The following is a 20,433-nucleotide window of genomic DNA, read 5'->3' as shown; positions in this document are numbered from 1 at the left end:
CATCTTTTTAAAAAATGTTTTTATTTAAATTCTATTTATTTGGGGTGCCTGTGTGGTCCAGTAGTTTAAGTATCTGCCTTTGGCTTAGGTCATGATGCCGAGGTCCTGGGATCGAGCCTGGATTGGGCTTCCTGCTCAACAGGGAGCCTACTTCTCCCTGTCCCTCTGCCCCTTCCCACCCGCCCCTCCTCCCCCAACCACTTGTGCTCTCTGGCTCTATCTTTCTGCCAAATAAATACATAAAATCTTTAAAAAAACCAAGTTCAACTTAGTTAACATATAGCATATTATTACTTTCAGGGGTAGAATTTATTTATTTTTTAATTTTTTTAAAAGATTTTTTATTTATTCATTTGACAGAGATAGAGACAGCCAGAGAGAGAGGGAACACAAGCAGGGGGAGTGGGAGAGGAAGAAGCAGGCTCCTAGCGGAGGGGCCTGATGTGGGGCTCGATCCCAGAACGCCAGGATCACGTCCTGAGCCGAAGGCAGATGCTTAACGACTGAGCCACCCAGGTGCCCCAGGGGTAGAATTTATTGATTCATCAGTTGCATATAACACCCAGTGCTCATTACATCAAGTGCCCCCTTAATGCCCATCACCCATTTAGCCCATCCCCTCCACCCACCTCCCTTCCAGCAATCTTCAGTTTGTTTCTTATGGTTAAGAGTCTCTTATGGTTTGTCTCTCTGCTTTTATCTTATTTTATTTTTCCTTCCCCTCCCCTATGTTCATCTATTTTGTTTCTTAAATTCCACACATGAGTGAAATCATTTGGTATTTGTCTTTCTCTGACTGACTTGTTTCACTTAGCATAATACCCTCTAGTTCCATCCACATCCTAGCAAATGGCAAGACGCCATTCTTTTTGATGCATGAGTAATATTCAATGGTATGTATGTATATACATCATCTTTATCCATTTATCTGCCGATGGATATCTGGGCCCTTTCCATATTTGGCTATTGTGGACATTGCTGCTATAAACATTGGGGTGCATGTGCCCCTTTGAATCTTTTTTTAAGGCTGCACAATAGTCCTGTGTGTGTGTGTGTGTGTGTGTGTGTGTGTCTGAGTGTGTGTGTGTGTGTGTGTATACCACATCTTCCTTATCTATTTGTCTATTGATAGACACTTGGGTTGCTTCCATATCTTGGCTATTGTAAATAATGTTGCAATAAACATAAAGGTGTATATATCTTTTTTGAATTAGTGCTTTTGTTTTCTTTGGGTAAACACCCAGTAGTGAAATTACCAGATCATATAGTATTTCTGTTTTTGTGGCAGCATGACATGACGTATAGGGATGAATCGCTATGTTGCACACCTGGGACTAACATAATGTTGGTGTCAATTACATTCAAATAATAATAAAAAAGAAATCAGAGTAAGGAACTGAAAAAAAAATAGTATAAAGACTTAACAATAGAAAAAAAAGTTACATCATGTGCAATCCAGCAGTGTGAAGTACAAGCAATGTGAAGAACAATTAAATACAAGGGTTTGTATAGAAGCCATTCAGAGAAAAAGGAAATTAGTCATTAGCTTAATTTTGTTACTCAATCAGTGGCTCTTCGGACTCCTTAATCAGTATAAATAGGTCTCACTTACTCAGAGATGCTGCAAAGAATTGTCAGAGATGAAGTTCTCATAGTCCAGAGCTGTGAGGTCACTTTCTACTTACAGAATTCCTTCCAAACAAAGGAAGGGAGGGAGTGTTCTTTAAGATGAGCACTTGTGATTTAGCAACTCAGTTGGAAATCAAAAGTGAGAGGTGCTGGCAACAGCACATCCAGCCCTTCCTGTCTGACACGCACACTGTCTCATCTCTTCCAACCAGTTAGTACATCAGAGAAGTGCCCAGCTGGTGAGGATTCAAAGACTTGTCTTGCTGTCAGGTTTTTTTTTTTTTTTTTTTGCCACTTTCTAGGTTTACAAGATCAGTAGTCACTTTCTTTAACAGAAATCTGACTACAGTTTGTCATAAATAATATACTCCCCCTCTCACTTCAAAAGAAGAATCTTGAAAATTAACTCCCTCCCTCCAATAGATGGTGTAATTTCAGCATTTCTCCAATAAAACACTAATTTTTTTTTTTTGGCAGTACAGTGGAGACAGTGCTTTGTCAACCACATCCACAGTGACAGTGTGTATTAATTCATTCACCTCTCCTCTTCTTGGCCTCGGTTCAACCATATCATCTCTCTTCTGGATCAGTGTAATCACCTCCTAACTGATCTTTCAAATATCTCCCTTTCCTGAATGCCAAGGAGCTACTCAAATCATCTGAAAATAAATGGATGTGGTGCCATCAGCATATTTTAACCAATCACTAGGATACTTTATAAGGACAAATTATAAATCGGAGCATTTATTAAATAATCAAATGAGTTGTGATTATAATGCAGCATGATTATGTTCTATCCAATCAAATTAATATTTACAGCATGATTACTGATGTTGGTAGTTTGTCCTCAATCATAAGACACATGAGGGACTGTGATCTAAAAGAGGTCTGCATGCCTCTGTAGCAGTCTGCTTTCCTCACAGGGAGATAAACAGCACAGCACTTCAACTACTACATGTCCAGGGATTTTACTAAGGAAGACAGAGAGGTGAGAAAGTTTTGGTTTTCTACATGGGATTCCCAAGCATTCAGAAGCACAAGAGCAGGAGTGCGAGTCCAGCTCAACAGAGTTCAGAATACTCTTCTCAGTCACTCATGTACCAGAGCACATGTTAGCATCTGCCTCTTCCCTACGATCTCCTTATCTTCTTAATTTCTGTGTTTCGGATGGTTATTCACCCAACTTTCTTCTCCTTTTTTTCCACGGTGAGCAACACAAAAAATGTTTAAAATGCTTAAGAAATTTTAAAGGATTGTTTGTTGCTAAAGGATTGTTTAAGACCTTTAAGTTTCACAGTTTTATTTTTATTTTTTATTTAATTTCAGTTATCCAACATGTAGTAAGTACATCATTAGTTTCAGCTGTAGTGTTCAATAATTTATCAGTTACATATAACCTTTGCATTTTTAGAAGGGGGCCTACTGTAGGAGGCGATGGTTGGGGTAGATTCCCATATTTTATTTCACTTAATTCTCATAATCCAGTAAGATAGATATTACTATGTTCATTTTACTGAGAAGAGTGAAGCGGAGCTGGAGTCTAAATGTGGTCCCAAAAGCAGGACAGGCAGGCAGGTTTGGAGTGGGGTACAGAGAGAAAGAGGCTGAGTACTATAGCACTGAAAACCTTACTCCTGCACCGGGCTTCAGGGTACTTATGTCCCTGATGTCAGTCAGCATTCCCATTTGTCTCTACCTAATTACAACTACTGAGTCTTGGCTATGGTGTAAAACTTAATTTAGTGCAAATACTCCATATTAAAATTCTTTCTCTTTGGGTGTTATTTTGGCCTTTATTTGGTTAAAGTCCTAATAAGATGGAAAATAGGCAACAACCTACAGATTTAACACTGCTGGTGCTGACTACTGTTTCATGTAGTCCTTATTAAAGTGCAAAAAGAGAGTAGTATCCAGAAGGATGAAGAAAAACAGCACACATTTCTATAAAAATGGCCTAATTGAACAGAATCTCCAAGACCAAGCTGACACAAATAAACCAATTTGATAGATTCTGGATGTGCTCTCGTAGGCCATGAGAATTGGCATTTTTATTTATGAAAAATGCAAATTATTTATTTTACAATCTATATATGTGTATTTTAGTATAGAGTATTAAAAAAAGACAAATAGCATGCATGCACGCACACATGCACTTTAACAGAAATACTTAGTTTCCTCCTTTTCCTTCCAGGTGGTAGAAGGGCTCCCATGAGTAACATTTCTGCCCCATTTAGTCACTTTCCTGGGAGAGTGACCTCCTTGACCAGCACTTCTAGAAGAAGGACCTGGGCATGAACATCTCAGTTTTGCCTCTTCCCTCTTTTGGGACCAACCTGTCTGCAGAGAACACACAATCCTCTGCACCACCAGGTTCCACGTTGATGATGACTTTAATAGTCAGTGACTCAGGGTTTATGTTAATCACAAGTTGCGGTGGGTTGAATGGTAGCCCTTAAAAAGATATATCTATATCCTAATTCCTGGAACCTGTGAATGTTACCTTATTTGCAAAAAAGGTCATTGCAGATGTAATTAAGTTAAGGATCTTGGGATTAGGAGATAATCCTGGATAATCTGGGTGAGTTCAACTTCAATGATAAATGTCCTTAGAGAAAGGCAGAGGAAGATTTAAGACACAGAAAAGAAGAAAATGCAGACAAGAAAGGAGGAGGCAATGTGACCACAGAAGCAGAGATTAGAGTGATGAAACCCCAAGTCAAGGCATACTGACAGCTCCCAGAAGATGCAAAGAACAGATTTTCCCCTAGAGCCTCTAGAAGGAGTGTGGTCCTGCTGGCATCTTGATTTCAGACTTCTGGCCTCTGGATTGTGAGAATTTCTATGCTATAAATCACATTTGCAGTAATTTGTTACAGTAGTCACGGGAAACAAATACAAAAGTCTATGTGGCTCATAGATCTGCACCATCATCTCAAATTAAGTTTTCTTGTTAATAACAGTGACATGTTTATATATGTCCATCTATGTACTCTATATCCATTTTTATCTATACCTGCTTAACATTTTGCTCTCAGAACCAATCTACTGATATCTATTAACCCCCTCAAATTGCAACAAATGGCATTTTATTCTGAGTTTACTAAGCTAAAATTGTTAAATAATTGGGAATGAAGATTGACCTTTGTCAAGTATCTTTTCTGGTATCAGGTTGGTTATATGTTTTTTCCCTTTTGGATGACTAATATGATGCATTATATGCTAATTGCACTGTGATCAGAGAGGGTGGCTTGTGACTTATGGAATTTATGGAAATTTTTTCTATGAATAATTTTTATAAATGTTCCATAGGCACTGGAAAAGATGTATTCTGTTTATTGGATAAAAGACTTGTCTAGACCTGGGAGGACCATATGGCCTGGCGAGCTGGGATACTCCATTTACACCTGCTGTCCTGGCATCAACAGCACTTCTTTTGACTATCAGAATGTCCTGATTTAGATGACAAATTATGCTCACCCTATTTGTACTAGGAGAGCAAGAGGTTAAGCACATAGTCTCTTAATCAGGCTGCTAAGGAACATGCCTCACCACTCTGCCTGTTTCCTTATCTATAAAAGAGGGGTAACGACAGCCCATGGTGAGCGTTCAAAGATGCTGACGGTTAGCCTCTGTCACATCAACCTTATTCCAATTCTCTAAGTCAGAGTTATTTACCTGATTTAAATATTTATTTCCATCCTTATTTATTTTTGTCTTCCTGTATGTCAAGAGGCATGTTAAAGCCTCTTACTATTATTGTACTTTTATCCTCTTTTTGTATTTCTAATAAATTGACTATAATAATTTTGAGTCATTATTATACACATTAAGGGTCATGACAATTAGATCTCCACTATAAATTCCACCGCGTATCAGTACAGAATGCTCTTTCTATCCCTGTGGAGGAAAAAAGGGGCTTTCTGGAACTCTCACAAGCTGGAGGTAGAGATGTTGGTAAGGACAGCTGGGCTCTGGCGCTGCTTTCTCTCACCAGTTAAGAAGGCTGAATTTGGTCAACTTCCTTTAAACTGAAGTACATGGACTACTGGGTAAATTTTATGTGATTACCATGGGGTAATGAAGATATTACGCATGGAATTATATAGGATTTGTAGTTTAGATGTAAAAGTAGAGCTTACCTGTAACCAAGAGTCACTAGCAAAAAACAAACAAACAAACAAACAAACAAACAAAAAACCCCCGGAAACTCCTTTTTAGATGGCATGTAGGATGCGCATTATTTGGTCAGATCTCATTTCCTGAACCACTGGTCCTCTTGTTTATTTACCACCACGTTTTTCCTGTTTGATTCACTAGTTCATATGGATTTTTTCTTTTTTTTTTGGTTTCTTATATTACCTTATTCCTTTTTTTTTTTTCAATTTTGTAGATGAGGAAACTGAAGTTCAGGGAATTAGGGTGATTTGTCCAAATCTCACAGCTTCTGTTTACCAATCACCTCATCTATCTAATCTATCCCTCTATCTAATAGGTGAAAGTATTATCTTATAAAAAAACAAGATGGGCTCATACATACCACTGAGTACTTTAAATCAGTTAACAAAGTTGTTATATGAAGGCAGCTCTGTGTTTGTCTACTCTTAGAGCCATCATTCTTTCAGTGTGACTTTCCTGGAGGAGCAGCACAACAGAAAAGGAAGGGAGAACGCAGGGGTATTTTCCAAGCTTGTGGCAGAGAATACTTAGGACCTCGGTGTGCCAACACTTCTGTGTTAGAGTCATGAGCCTTTTCACCTCTACATGAACAGGAGTCATCCTGAGCTGACTTTCTTTGCTCTGGCTCATTATTTAATGAGTTCTGCTTTGCAGCAGCACTCACACACAAACAAATCTAACTAGGCTTTACGGATAGAGATGGTGAGTACGGAGAGTCAAAACAGAGTACTTCCATGGGCATAGACCTGCTGGATTTAGGTCTTCTTTGTGATGGCCTGAGCAGACGTTTGGTGCAGATGCTCATACGCTGATGACAGACACAGCAGATAATAGTCCTGGGTGGATGGTGATCCATGGAAAATTGGGAAGGAAATGATCCATGGAAAATTGGGAAGGCCTAGGCTAGGAGAGAGAGGAATAGGAGCTACTTCCTCAACTGACTCACAAGTGAAAAGCAGTATTTTCATTTGACGTTGTTATATACATAAAGACTTAAGCCTTCTTTTCTCTGTACTAAAACGAGGATGGCCCAATGGCCCTTCACTCATTTAAGAATGGGCCTCCATTTAAGAATGGCTCCTAAACCAGCACTCTCAACTTGAGGCATTTTCATGGATAAGGTGGCTATGAAACAAAGACCCCAAAGTCAGTGTTCAGAGGAAATGTGTGTCTACTTCAAATATAAGGATAGGGTCCCTTCCAGTCATCACATAAGAGAAGAGGTTGCCACCTTATATTTCCACCCTCCCACAACCTGTCATGTTATGGGGCATTCTCTGAATCCCTTTGATTTTGAACGTCACAGCAGTGTTTGGGTAAGTTACAATAGCCTGAAATTATCTCAATCAATGAGATTTTTAGATGCTTATAAAACCTATCTGGCAGAATTGGCTTAAGATCTTTTTTTATTTTTATTTATTTATTTATTTTTTTAAAAAGAGCAAAACTACACAGACTTAGTAATTACCCTTGGGTATGACCTCCAAATTGAAGAGCTGGATGTTATTGTAAACCTCATCTTAAAAGCAGCATAGTAAGCAGCTGTATTATTAAGGCCACATACATGGGCCTACAGGACAAATAAAGACACAGAAACAGCAAGTGTCCAAATATTCAGCAAAAATGTAATTGAGCCTCAAGATGAATTTCCAGCGAACGCACCATCAAGGATTCAAAGAGTGATGTATCAAACCAACCTGATGAAAGTGAAAGACCATGCCTTGGAAAACTGTGTCAGATGACTCAGAAAGTGGCTGTAATGTTGACAAAATCCTGATGACATGGTTGCATATGAGGAATTTGAATAAAATTTTCTCATAACACGCGAGAGTGAGAAAATGTAATACTTCTCAATTTTATATAACATGTGATTGAATATGTAATGGGTTAATATACATTTTATAGAATACGATTTAAAATATAACTAACATAGTAGATTTAATATTCTAAGTAGCTATTTATTTATTTCATTAAGGTGGGCCTAAAAATGTTTATTTAGACTGTGTCACACTGTGAATTTGAAGCGTGGTCATTGCATATGCAGAAGCATCTTCTGTTTGGTCACATGCATTATTTATGGCTCCTTGACTTCACCTTAGTGTCGGCTTTAGCTTTGTAGCACTACTCTCTTTCCGTGTCCTAGGCTCCAGGTTCGACATGCCCTGTGCCTGCCTGTGGCCCTAGTCCTTCTGGCGAGAGGAAACATGATATCTATATCAGACTGAATTGCATACAGTGATGATTTATTAGTGATTTTTCAGGCTTTTGGCTCATTAGGAACCAACCTAGTTTTCATGCCCCAGCTTCTTGAGATTTTCTTAAAATGATGTGGGACCTTCACCACACACACATGACATTAAACAACTTCTATTAAGCCAGAGGAATGGCTATGGCAAGAGATACACAGGAGCTTGAATCTTTGCTGGTTGAGGCTGACTGAATAAAGAAAGAAATGATGAGAATGTCAACAACTAATGAGATATTTTGCCAATTCATTGATTAAAACCATACAAGGGGTTTTTATCCTTGCCAAATCCTGTCCTAATAAAGGCTAAAGCACTATCAGTAGCAATTATTAAACCTTTAAAGCTTCTAATTCAATCTAACAAACATGTGCTATGAAACTTATTGGAAAATACTGCTTCTCCTAAGGGCTGGATTCACTGTGCTGATGTGGATTTAAAACACTAATCCTAGAGGAATTCCACACTGCGCACAAAATCAATTTTGCAAACATGCAGTGGGAAGTCTATTTGACAATTTCAATATTTTCAAGTGGAAAAATTATCCTACATTTTGATTCTATTAGTCCTTCAAAATATTTTTTTGATAATGATCTTCCATTGTTTTAGAAGCAATTAGGCCACTTAAGCCTGACAGCATGATTTCAAGAGGGATGCTGTGCAAGCCCCTATCCACAATGAGAATTTGCAGTCAAGCAAGGAACAGCTGATACATGCAAAGAGATGCAATTGGGGAGTGCTACCTATAAACCCCTCGTCCTTGGGAAGGCTAGAGTAGAGTAAGAGGATAATGATAATGATTTTGGATTCCTGTTTAGTCCTTTTCAGAGGCTGGAAGGTATATCAAAAAGCAGTTCCCATCAGCCATCAATGAAGAGGTTCGGTATATGTAGAAAGTCTGTGACTGATGCATGAAAGGAAGAGAAAACCCACCAAAATTTCCTTTGTAGGTTACTATTCCAAAGGACGATCCTCAACCCGTAAGATATACAGCTCTGAACAGAACAGTGCTTAAGGCAAAATAAGTAATAAGGAGGCCTGGACTTTTATTTTGAAATTAATAAAATGTGGTTGATATATAAAGGCCCAAATTAAGTGTAATTGTGAATTAAGTTCATTTCCTGACTGAATCAGAACAGACAATACACTGAAATATTCATACAATATTATGGTGATGATACATTAACATGATGATGGACAATATTAGATTTCATTTAGAAAAATAATAATGGGTTAAAACCAAAAGAGGACAGACATTTCTTTAAAAGAATTCCATAGTTAAAACACTTACTTTAAAAACTCACTAAACCCATCACAAATCATGTTTTCAGCACTACTATTCATTCCTAGGTCTGTATCAGCAAAGACAGATGATATGCCTGAATTCTGTTCCTTTTCTTCACTTATTTTTTTTTTTCTATTGCTTAACAAGAATCAGGAGACACACTGCTTCTATAAGGCAGATCCACTGGTTAATGGACATTACAAATAATGCCATGACTAGTTGGATGTGACTTCTGGATCTGTGGTCACAAAAGTGAAGAGTGAAACCACAGCTCCTCAGAAAAACTTGCTTTTCTTCAACTTGACTCGTGATCATTCTCTGAAGCTATTTGCATCGGGACCTAGCTCAGTTGTGTCCTGGGGGGCAAGTATTAGACAAAGACTGTTTTATGTCCAAAACACATGAGAAATTACATTATTAGTTTTTCTGTAAATATATAATAATGCTGGTTAATCCTAGATAGAAGAGACAGTACAGAAATCTATACTACCAGACTTCTAGTTTAGGATAGAAGTTTCCAAATTCAGCTGCTTCAAAATCACCTGGGAAACTTATTAAAAATATAACCCTTACATCAAAATCTCTGCATTTTTGAAGAACTCCCTATCCTACATATTCTGGTGGTTCTGTGTCCCACAAAGCTTGAGCACTGCTACTCTCAAGGGTAGTGCTGGAATGTCTTATGTTGTAAATTATGAATATTTCCTTTGTGTATTACTCACGTGTAAACCTTAAGAACAAAATCCTTTTCTTCCTTTAATTCTGTGAGCGACTGTAGGACATCCAGGATGCTTAGGACCGCACAGCCATATGGTCGCCGGTAGTGCAGGTGAGCAGGGCCTTTCTTTGAGTCATTCAGAAGCATCCGGCCTGGAGCACAGCAGAAAAACCAGTCAGGCTGAGAACTCCAGGCTCCTCTCCAGTATCACCTGATTGTCATCCAAGGATGCCAGAGCTGTAGGCACCTTAGAGATACTTAAATTGGAAGACTGATTTAGGACTGAAGGGAGCCATCCAAGGATGCAGAATATTTATGTGGAGAAATACCAAACAGGCCTTTGGCTGGGGCTCTTCCCCTGCACCACATTCAGTTAATCATTCTTATTATCTACCTGAATACCAACAGTCCACTTATTAATCATATGAGAATGAAACGGTGCTTTTATGAATTTCTTAGAAAAACCAGTGTGTTAGATTTAAACTTCTTTGGCATATTGAGGATACAAAGTTTAATACTTTAGTTGCCAGATAAAAATATGTATGCAAAGATGAGAACAATGTGTTATTCTTCCAACCACATTTTGCTGCCAAAGCTGCTCCTAAACCTCTGTGGAAGCGGAAGCGGAAGCGACAGTTGTGTCGGGAAGAAGGGGCTTCTCCCGCCCAGCAAGGCTGTGCCTACGGTGGTGGCAAGAGGACTTGCAAAAGCACACCTGGAACCTCAATGAACGCTTATGAAATACAGCAAAACCAAAGTACAGCAAAATCGGTGTTTTGTTGGCGAAGGATTAAAAAATATTCTTTGACAAAAAAATGTACAAGATATCCCAGAACCCAAACCTATGGAGGAAGACTTGGTTAGTCATAGCCCCCCAAATTATGCCATACGCTTGAAATGAGGCTGAGTAAATCAACCACCAAACAGTAGCAAAAATCACTTTTTTCATCTTGGGTGCGGTAAAAGCGAAATACCACACGTCACGTCGACTGCAGCAAGGATAGTGACTCTCATTTTGTGGAAAACAGCACAGATACATACTTTTGGATAAAAAACACAGCAAAGGCCTTTCACCACCTGTTAAGATGGCAACCTGCAACATGTTGTAAGATCTCTGAAGTGGAAAAGCTGGTACAAAGGCAAGGCACTGTGATGGAAAGAATGTCAAAAGAGCAGACCGCTTGAAATAAAGAGTTTGGGTCCAAAAACAAATAGGGAGCAGAAGATTTCAAGTGAAAAAAAATGCTTTCGTTTATGTCAAATTCAGCTACGATAGCAGCTGAGCTTAAGGGAGAGTTCCAATACAAGCTGGGCTCTCATCCTGAGACCTGACATTACAGGTAAGAGCTAGGGATAGGATAAAGCTCAAACATAGGAGTAGATACTTATCCCAAGGTGGGCTGGTCTTAGTCATGTGAACGGATAAGGTAGACAGTACCTATTCGTATCACATGGGCAACTATATATAAATCTCTCTTCATATCTTTGCTGCTCAGATCCTAAGAAAAGAAAAGAAAAAACAAGTAAATTAAGGCAATGAATATACCGAAAATAATTAAAATTTCATTTCAAACCTCACAATCATCTGCTTTTGTTACTTTTAGCATATGTTATAGGTGGGGAGAGGGACTAAAGCACATAGTGGTTTAGTGTCTGTAAGATTCCTGCAGCGAAAATGTGAATATCTTATATGCCTCTGGAAGTTAATTTTATCGATAATATTTTCCCAGCTTTTATATAGAACACACAACAAATATTCTCACAATAGAAATCTTCATAATATTGCCTTATCCATGTTTATTCTAACATCACATCAAAAACATTTTGTAACAAAAGAAACATTCAATGCAGAAAAAATGGGAAAACACCCAATAAGCTTATTAATGACTGAAATTCTAGAAGTTTACTCTTTACTAATTTTATGTTTATTCTGTGCTCTACATGATTATTAAACACTAGATATGTTCCCTTGAGAAGAGACTAATTTGGTCTTAGTGAAGCCTCAATAATTTGATGTCTATTTCCAAATTTAGATATGCATCATTTGTACTGAAGTATGAAGCTAAAAATAATCTATCTGGAAAATTCTAAGGGCTTCCTTTAACTAAACAAATCTGATCCAACCAGTAATCTTTAAACTAAAATTATGAAAATAGTTTTATACATTAAATTATTTATGTTTAGGACACATTTTGAAATAGAATGTTCATTTATGGGTATGTATTTTACTTTAACATGTTGTACTTAAAGTAATAAAACTTCAATATATACTCTGTTTCAGACTTCTTACCAGGTCAGCTTGCTGCTCACTCAGACACACTGTTGTGAATTAATGATGATTGTTGGAATAACCTCTGTCCTTAACGGGACGGTTTCCCAAGATTTCCCTTTTGCTTCTAGGAAAAGGTCCCTTACTTAGTTCCCTGTCCTTCCCATCTTGCATCTTTTGATTGGTCGTAGACGTTTATCTCTTTTTGAAAAGGCAGGGAAAGGGACAATCAAGTGACAGTTATAATTTCAAATGAGCTTTGAGATCCAGAGTCCCCATGTTTGCTTTATTTTTATACCTTGTTGCAGGGTTAGGATTAGCGTAAGGCAAGCAAGGCACCCAAGGTGCAAAGTTAAAGGAAGTCTCACTCTCAGGATCCTATGCTTTGCTTGCCTTACTGTATTCCCAGTTCTGCCCTGTAGAGTGGTCCTAAACATATGAAAGGAAAGGAGACATTAAAAAGTAATGGTGCACTGGGTGTTATACGCAAGTAATGAATCATGGAACTTTACATCAAAAACTAGGGATGGACTGTATGGTGACTAACATAATATAATAAAAAATTATTATAAAAAAATTTTAAAAACGTAATATGCAATGGTGAAATTAAAACTTTTAGATTCTAGATGGCTATGACATTTCACCACATTCTTGATGGAATAATGAAATATGCTTATAATGAAATAGGTTACAAAATAATTTAAGATAAATGTGTATCTCTGGAATCACAAAGAAATATTTTATATGAAAGTTGTCTTTTGAAACTGAAAAAGGATGGTTCAGGCTCCATTTCACCATGTCCTTTAATTTAGAAATGGAACTTAAAATGATACCCTCAAAATATCTCTGTATTTTGACACTTATTAAAATGGCTACTACACAATGAATAAAACTGAAAAAAAAACCCCAGATTACCACTTTTATGTGCTTATTTGGGGATTGAAACATGTTTATTTACTGAAAGATATAGAAATGTTCGACACATTTCAAAGGAAACGGTTCCTTCTTCATAGCTTAGATTGTGTTAATCCAAACTATCAAATAACCAGTATGATGATTAATCCCTACACATAAGAATTCAAGCCAGTTACCAAAAATGATCAAACACTAATCAGATCAGTTGTACACATGAGCATAGGACCTGTCTCTTGGTTCTAAGTGAACGAAAGGAAGAAAACTGAAATATAATTTATGGTATTTTCCAAGTAGATGGAGTAGGGACCCCTTCTGACCATTTTGTACATGGTACCCAGAACTCTCTGTGGTATTTATGTGAAGTCAATAAATATAAAATGGGAATAATCAGTGCAAAAAAAATGTTTTATGTGAAATTATTATTTGTGAGTCCCACACAATTTCAATGTGAAAGCTATCTTATAAACATCAGTGCATGGTTAAACACCATTACCACAGAGTTAGTGAACACTCACTCTTCAAGACTAAGTACCAAGTGTGGCTATCCACGTTAAAATACTCACAAGACCTGTAAAACCAAGACAGGAAGAAGGATTCCCACCATACATTTGGTGAGCAGAGTCTGAATTTAGATTTACTCACTGGAGCATACCCTCCAATCCTACATAATTAAAAGCTGGTTCCTAACTATATGGTAGTCACAGGGCTCAGCATCTTGGATCAGTTACTGATGTTCCATTTAAAAAATGGAAAAGTCAACTCACTTTCCTGTGCCTGAACTGCCCCTTTTCTCTAGAGACAATGGGATTTACAAATACAAAAAAAAAAAAAAAAAAGCCAATTTATTGATACTTATGCTACAACAGAAGCAGAAGATATAAATAAAGGTAGAAAATACAATGCCAACGAATACAGGGAAAACAACACAAGTTCATTTTCTGAGTTGATCACTCAAATACAATAACAAATAAACATACTCATTTACTTATGTAACAAATCATTACTGAGGCCTTAGTACTTGCCAGGCACTGTGTGTGAAGCACTGGATGTCTAATAATAAGTAAATTCACAGACATGCTCTCACACGCTCATACACGTAGCCGTTGTTTATCATGAAAGTCAGGATATCACTCTATTAGACATTCACATAAATATGAAACACCTCCTTCTGGATAAAATTCTCCCTGGACAGGAAGCTCTGAAATCTAACAAGGTCAGAAAAAAACCCAGATTGTAGAGAACAAGGTTGAGCCATGAATAATGTGATGGTCTGTAATGTGGCTCTGAAGTCTGCTTGAGTAATCCTGCAAAACTGCTCAGTTTGTAGGCTTCCTTCTTCTTGATGTTAAGGTAAGCTAACAGGTTGGCACTGACCACAGCTGCGGCTGCATTTTTGAGCATTACTCTCAAACTCTGCAGCACATATGTCAATCTAGAAAACTCCTTTAGCCCACAGGAGGAACTCAAACCTTAGATGAGAAAATAGGTTCCACCAAAATTATTATTTCATGTAGCTTAAAGTAAAACATGAAAGCCCTGGCTAAGACAATCTTGTTAAATAATTTCATGTGCTTTGTAAAAAATTCTCAAATCACTTTTTAGGATCTTAAAAAAAATTCAGGGCTGTACTGCAAAGGGAACTACAGAAGTGGTATTTTTAGCAGCCTTGTGTCTTCCCATTGTGGCAGAATAAGAGCACATGAATGTTATGTGCATCTCTGATTTATAAAGTCAAAGCTACAGAGTAGGCCTCTGGGCCCATATAGATAATTAAAATGCTACAAAATGAAAATTTTGATTTACTGTAATTACATTCAAATATCATCATAATTAAGTTCATTTTTCAAGAGACAAGGACTGCACTCATCATATTCAAAGATAGCACATGCACACAGCTCTGTTCCCACAATGCCAAAGAACAAGGAAGCAGTGATTTCTTTTGCTATTTTCTCAGAGAACCAGGATCCAGAAAAACCTCCTAAGGTCACTGAGGCATTCTAAACAGATGGGTGTCTCATTTCCTTCTATTTCTGTTTCAGAAAGGTGGCCCCAGAGGACCACTGCAGTGTTTAGACACTCTCACTTCAGAAGCTCTTTCCCAATATTCTAACCTAAATCCCATTAACTGCAACTTGCACTCTTTCCCTTGTTCTCTTCCTACTGAAGGAACAGTGCTGCTTTTCCCAGACTAAGCCATATCAACTCCCTTAACTGTCTTCATGGGTCTGCTTTACCTGCTTTCTTCCTGCATTATCTCCTAAGGTTTGAATGCTGAGTTCAAAGATGGGGAAAAAAAATCACTGCAGCTTAACTAGACTTACAAATGTTTCTGTACATCTGGAGCATTTTCAATAGAAGCTCTCCCTGTGAAAGTGGCTTCTGATTCTACAGTAACGTTGTTTGAGGTTTTGAAAGAAAGTTGTAGTAATTGAACAAAAAAGTCAGGTAAACAAATCCAGTGTTATCTTTCAGAGAAAGTCACATATAAGATGCCTACGTAAACCCCATTTGTGTTTAAGAGGCACACCGTAAGCTCTGAGACATCTGTCACCCATCAGTCATGCACCGACACCAGGGCAGTGGCACTGTGAGACTATCACACCTCCCGGCGTTAACGGGTCTTAATGTATCTCAGCAGCACTGAAGCAGATCAAAGACTCCATGAGAATCAAAACTGGTTTAAAATTGTAACACAGTCTTGTTTTCTCCTTCGGCAAATAAATAAACTGAAATAAACAAAGCTTCACGCTAGTTTTTTTTAACTAAATAACAAACATTCGGTAAATCAGAATCAACTAGAAGCATACACAAGGCAATGTGGTATGTGAGGCTAACCACTTTCCAGAAGCAGATTACTATGTCTTCTCTGAGCTGATGAGTTTGTGATCCTGGAGACCATGAATGACAGCATGGTTATTCGGAAAAAATGAAAGTATAGGTCATAGCAGGAAAAGATCCTCCATTTGGTACGTGAGAGAACAGAATACTTAGTTTGCCCCTTTCTATGCACTCGCTAAAAACTGCACAGCTGTACGTTTGGTGGATGACTTTAGAGAAACCACACTCCTACATCAGGGAATTTCCCAGCAGCCTTGAATAAGACTAGTAAGAAAGACTTCCTTCAGATTTTGTCTGTTATATTCAATAGCTTCTAAAACCTACATTAGTAAAAGGTACTTGATTATATTTCTTTAATAAAAAATTCAGTTAAAAACTATAGCTGATTTCAGTTTTCTTTAAATAATTCATTAAAACCTGATAGGAACATAAATCAAGTCCTAAGTGTGGGGAGGTAAGAATAAATGCTTGTTTCCAGGGTTACAATATCCACATAGCAGGCCCCTGGGTAGAGTCAACAGCAGAGAAGGGAAAGAGAATTTGCACATACTGTAAAAAGGGCACACATTCGTTCTATCTTCTCTGGGTTCCTTGGCCCACCATTCTTGTTCAGTCTCACCAGAAACCGCTCACTGAAATGTAGGAGAGAGAGACAGAAAAATGTAAGGGACCACATGCTCCAGAACAAATAAAAAGGGCATTTACAGAGAAGCCCTAAACACTTTCAGAATAGCTCACAGTGAAAGGCAAGGCCAAAAGTACATGTCTAATGACAGGACGCTATTTTTCTTGCCACGCAGCATGCAATGGACACTACAAACCGCCTAACAGCTGTTGCTGTTTATTTGCTGGTAGCAGCTCTTATCTCCCTAGAGGTGTGTGCTCCCTGAGAGGAGCAATGAAGACTGTATCTTTTATTGTTTTCCAAATACCCGCAAAGCTCCAGTCATAATGCTAGGCCCATAACAAGCATATACGTTCTCTGATGTGATCACTCAGATCATAAAACTATCCACCATACTCGAGCCGGAAGAATCTACATTACCCAATTTACATCTTCCTATATAACTCTTAAGAATCATTTCAGGACTAAGAAAAAAAATACAGGGACTTACAAAAATTTGAGCAAAAAGTCAAAAGGAAATAATGTACTATAACTAAAGTTGCAATCAGAATTTAAAATGGCCATTAAAATATTTTATTTCACAAACAACACAGGTTAACTCCTGAAGTAAATTACCGGGTTAAAAACCAGAGATTCAGTGTTTGTGACATCTGGAGAGGTGTCTCCTCGCTCTCTCACTCCTGCCTGTTCCTGCCCAGGTTTAATTTCCCACCTCTTCATCCCAAGGCTCCCTATCAACTGCAACAGGAAAACTGAGCTGTGGCAAAGACCACGTATGTGATTCTAAAAGTAATTTAATTCTCCTGTGCCCATAGTCATGTACTCACCACATATATGTGGTATCAGGAAAAAGGTCAATATTAAAATACTGTCCTAGAATTATAAGATATAATATCAACTTCACAGGTTGCTTACTTTGTTCATGTATTCATTTGTTCATTTAGTCAACAGTTATTAGGTTTTGTGTGCTAAACGTGGGAATACAAATGTGAACAAGATACAAGGTATTTTTCTTCGTAGAGCTTGTGGTCCTGGTAGACAATTAAATATGCAGAAATGAAGCTCAAAAAATATTTGGCCCAGATATAAACTTGGGATTTTTTCCAGCCAGGGGGTTGGATGGCAATAAGGAGAGAATGTGCATAGAAGGAGCAGGAAAAGGGCTTTGGTCAGAATCCTGAGGGACACTGATATTTAGGAAAAAAGGGGTAGAACTAGCAAAGTAGACACATGGGGACAAACAGAAAAGCAAGAAAAATAAGGAGGTAGTGGGATGCTATATTAGTCAAGGGAAGAAAATGTTTGAAAGAGGAGGTAGGGGTCAGTGAGGCCCAAGGCCAGTGTGAAGAATCACATGAGACAAGCACAAGAGTATATCCCCTGTCCCCAGACAGAGACTACTGTGATTCTTGCAATAACTGTTTTAGTGGAATGGTAGAGAAAGAACCCAGGGTGAAGAGTAAGAAGTGAGGAGGCAGAAATAGTTAAGTCTAGTCCACCCCCCCCTTTTTTAAAAGATTTTATTTATTTATTTATTTATTTGTTTGTTTATTTATTTATTTATTTGAAAGCGCTAGAAAGAGGACCCGGGGGTAGGGTCAGGTGGGGTGCGGCAGGTGGCTGGGATAGGACAAGCAGACTTCCTGCTGAGCAGGGAGCCTGACATGGGGCTTGATCCCAGGACCCTGGGATCATGACCTGAGTTGAACGCAGATGCTGAACCAACTGAGCCACCCAGGTGCCCCACAGACTACTCTTTAGTAAACGGCTATGGAAAGGTAGAAGTGATGAACTTATAGTTGAATGGGCATGTTGGGCTGAGGGAGGTCTTTATTTTTTTTTAAAGATTTTATTTATTTGAGAGAGAGAGAGAGAGCACAAGCAAGGGGGAGGGGCAGAGGGAGAAGCAGGCTCCCCTCTTTTTTTTTTTTTTTTTAAAGATTTTTATTTATTTATTTATTTATGTGACAGAGAGACAGCCAGCGAGAGAGGGAACACAGCAGGGGAGTGGGAGAGGAAGAAGCAGGCTCCCAGCAGAGGAGCCCGATGTGGGACTCGATCCCGGAACGCCGGGATCACGCCCTGAGCCGAAGGCAGACGCTTAACGACTGCGCTACCCAGGCGCCCCTACGCAGGCTCCCCTCTGAGCAGGGAGCCTGATGCAGGACTCAATCCCAGGACCCTGGCATCATGACCTGAGCTGAAGGCAGACGCTGAACTGACTGAGCCACCCAGGCGTCCTGAGGGAGATCTTTATTAACATGTGGGATAATCCATATGTTTATACTTAATTAATTGTCAATAAAGGCACCAAAATTCAGTAAAGGAGCACAGTAATTTCAACAAACGGTGCTTAACAATCCATATGGAAAAGAGTAAACTGATCCTTGCCTACAAAAGAGTAACTTGAATGGATCATAGACCTCAATATAAGAGCTAAAACTATAAGAAAACACAGGAGAAAAATGAAGACAAGTACCTTTGTGTATTTTATTCAAATTTGTATTTCCATATTTAGCATAAAAGAGAAAAATCTTTGTGATCTCACATTATTAAGTGAATATCATGAATCACAACAAAATGATAAACTGAACTTTATCAAGATTAAAACCATCTTCTCTTGGGAAGATACTGTTAAAGTGGAAAGACAAGCTATAGACTGAGAAAATATTTACAAACACTCACTAAGAAAGGACTGTATTAAGAATGTACTGTGGAGTTCTGAGAGTTCTTTATAAGTAACAATTCAATTTAAAAAAATGGACAAAAGATCTGAATAGACCCTTCACCAAGGAACATATAAAGATGACATATAAGCTCAAGAAAACATCATTAATCATTAGAGAAATACAAATTAAAAGCACAGTGAGATACCACTACACACCTATTAGAATGGCTAAATTAAAGACTAAATATATCAATGGTTGGTGAGAATGTAGAGCAACTAGACCTCTCATAAACTGTTGAGGGGAGTGCAAAATGGTATAGTCATTTAGAAAACAGTCTGGCAGTTTCTTATAAAGTTAAACGTACACTTATTATATGATCCAATCATTCTATTCCTAGGTATTTACTCCTGAGAAATGAAAACTTATGTCCACACAGAGACCCATTTGTGAATATTTATAGCAGCTTTATTCATAATAGCCAGAAACTCTAAAGAACACAAATGTTCATCAGGAGAAGAAGGGCAACCCATATAATGGAATATCCATAAAATGGAATATTACTTCACAATAAAAAGAACTACTGAGATATATAATAATATGGATGAATCTCAAAAATCCATGCTAAGTGAAAGAAGCCAATCAATCACAAAAGACCATATACTGTATGTCTCCACTTATATTATAATCTAGAATTGGCAAAACTATAAGGAAGGAAACCAGATCAGGAGTTGTCAGGGCTGAGGAAGGAGGGCAGGGATTGAATGCAAAGGTGCATGAAGGAACTTTCTGGGGTGATGAAAGCTTCTACTTCTTGAATATGGTGGTGATTTCACAACTATAAATTTGTCAAAACTCACCAAACTATGTATTAAAAAGAGTGAATTTTACTACATGTAAATTATAGTTCAAAAACCTGACTTCAAAAAAAGATGGGGTACACCAAAGAACATTTGCTTCTAATAGGACAATGTTTGTAGATGGTGAGATACTGAAGACAGAGGAAAGAGAGAAAATAATTGGCAAAGGAAAAAAGAGGTTCCCACCTCCTTGGGGAACTGAGAGAATC

At 38.1% G+C, this 20,433-nt stretch overlaps 1 protein-coding gene across 2 annotated transcripts in view; it reads right to left on the bottom strand.

The window, feature by feature from the left end:
• The window catches only part of DOCK3 (dedicator of cytokinesis 3), a 569,026-nt gene that overhangs the window by 104,407 nt on the left and 444,186 nt on the right, over positions 1-20,433 (bottom strand). For both annotated transcript variants that reach the window (XM_057311740.1, XM_057311742.1), the window contains 3 exons: positions 16,624-16,705; positions 11,490-11,550; positions 10,056-10,203 (listed from right to left, as the gene is read on the bottom strand). In XM_057311740.1, coding sequence (XP_057167723.1) covers positions 10,056-10,203; positions 11,490-11,550; positions 16,624-16,705 — 291 coding nt within the window. The remainder of the gene's footprint in view (positions 1-10,055; positions 10,204-11,489; positions 11,551-16,623; positions 16,706-20,433) is intronic.

The sequence above is a fragment of the Ursus arctos genome, unplaced genomic scaffold (genome assembly GCF_023065955.2).
Source record: "Ursus arctos isolate Adak ecotype North America unplaced genomic scaffold, UrsArc2.0 scaffold_14, whole genome shotgun sequence".
In the NCBI taxonomy this organism is placed as follows: Eukaryota; Metazoa; Chordata; class Mammalia; order Carnivora; family Ursidae; genus Ursus; species Ursus arctos.
The sequence above is the reverse complement of the archived record's forward strand: the minus strand, read 5'-3'. Positions and strand labels throughout refer to the sequence as shown.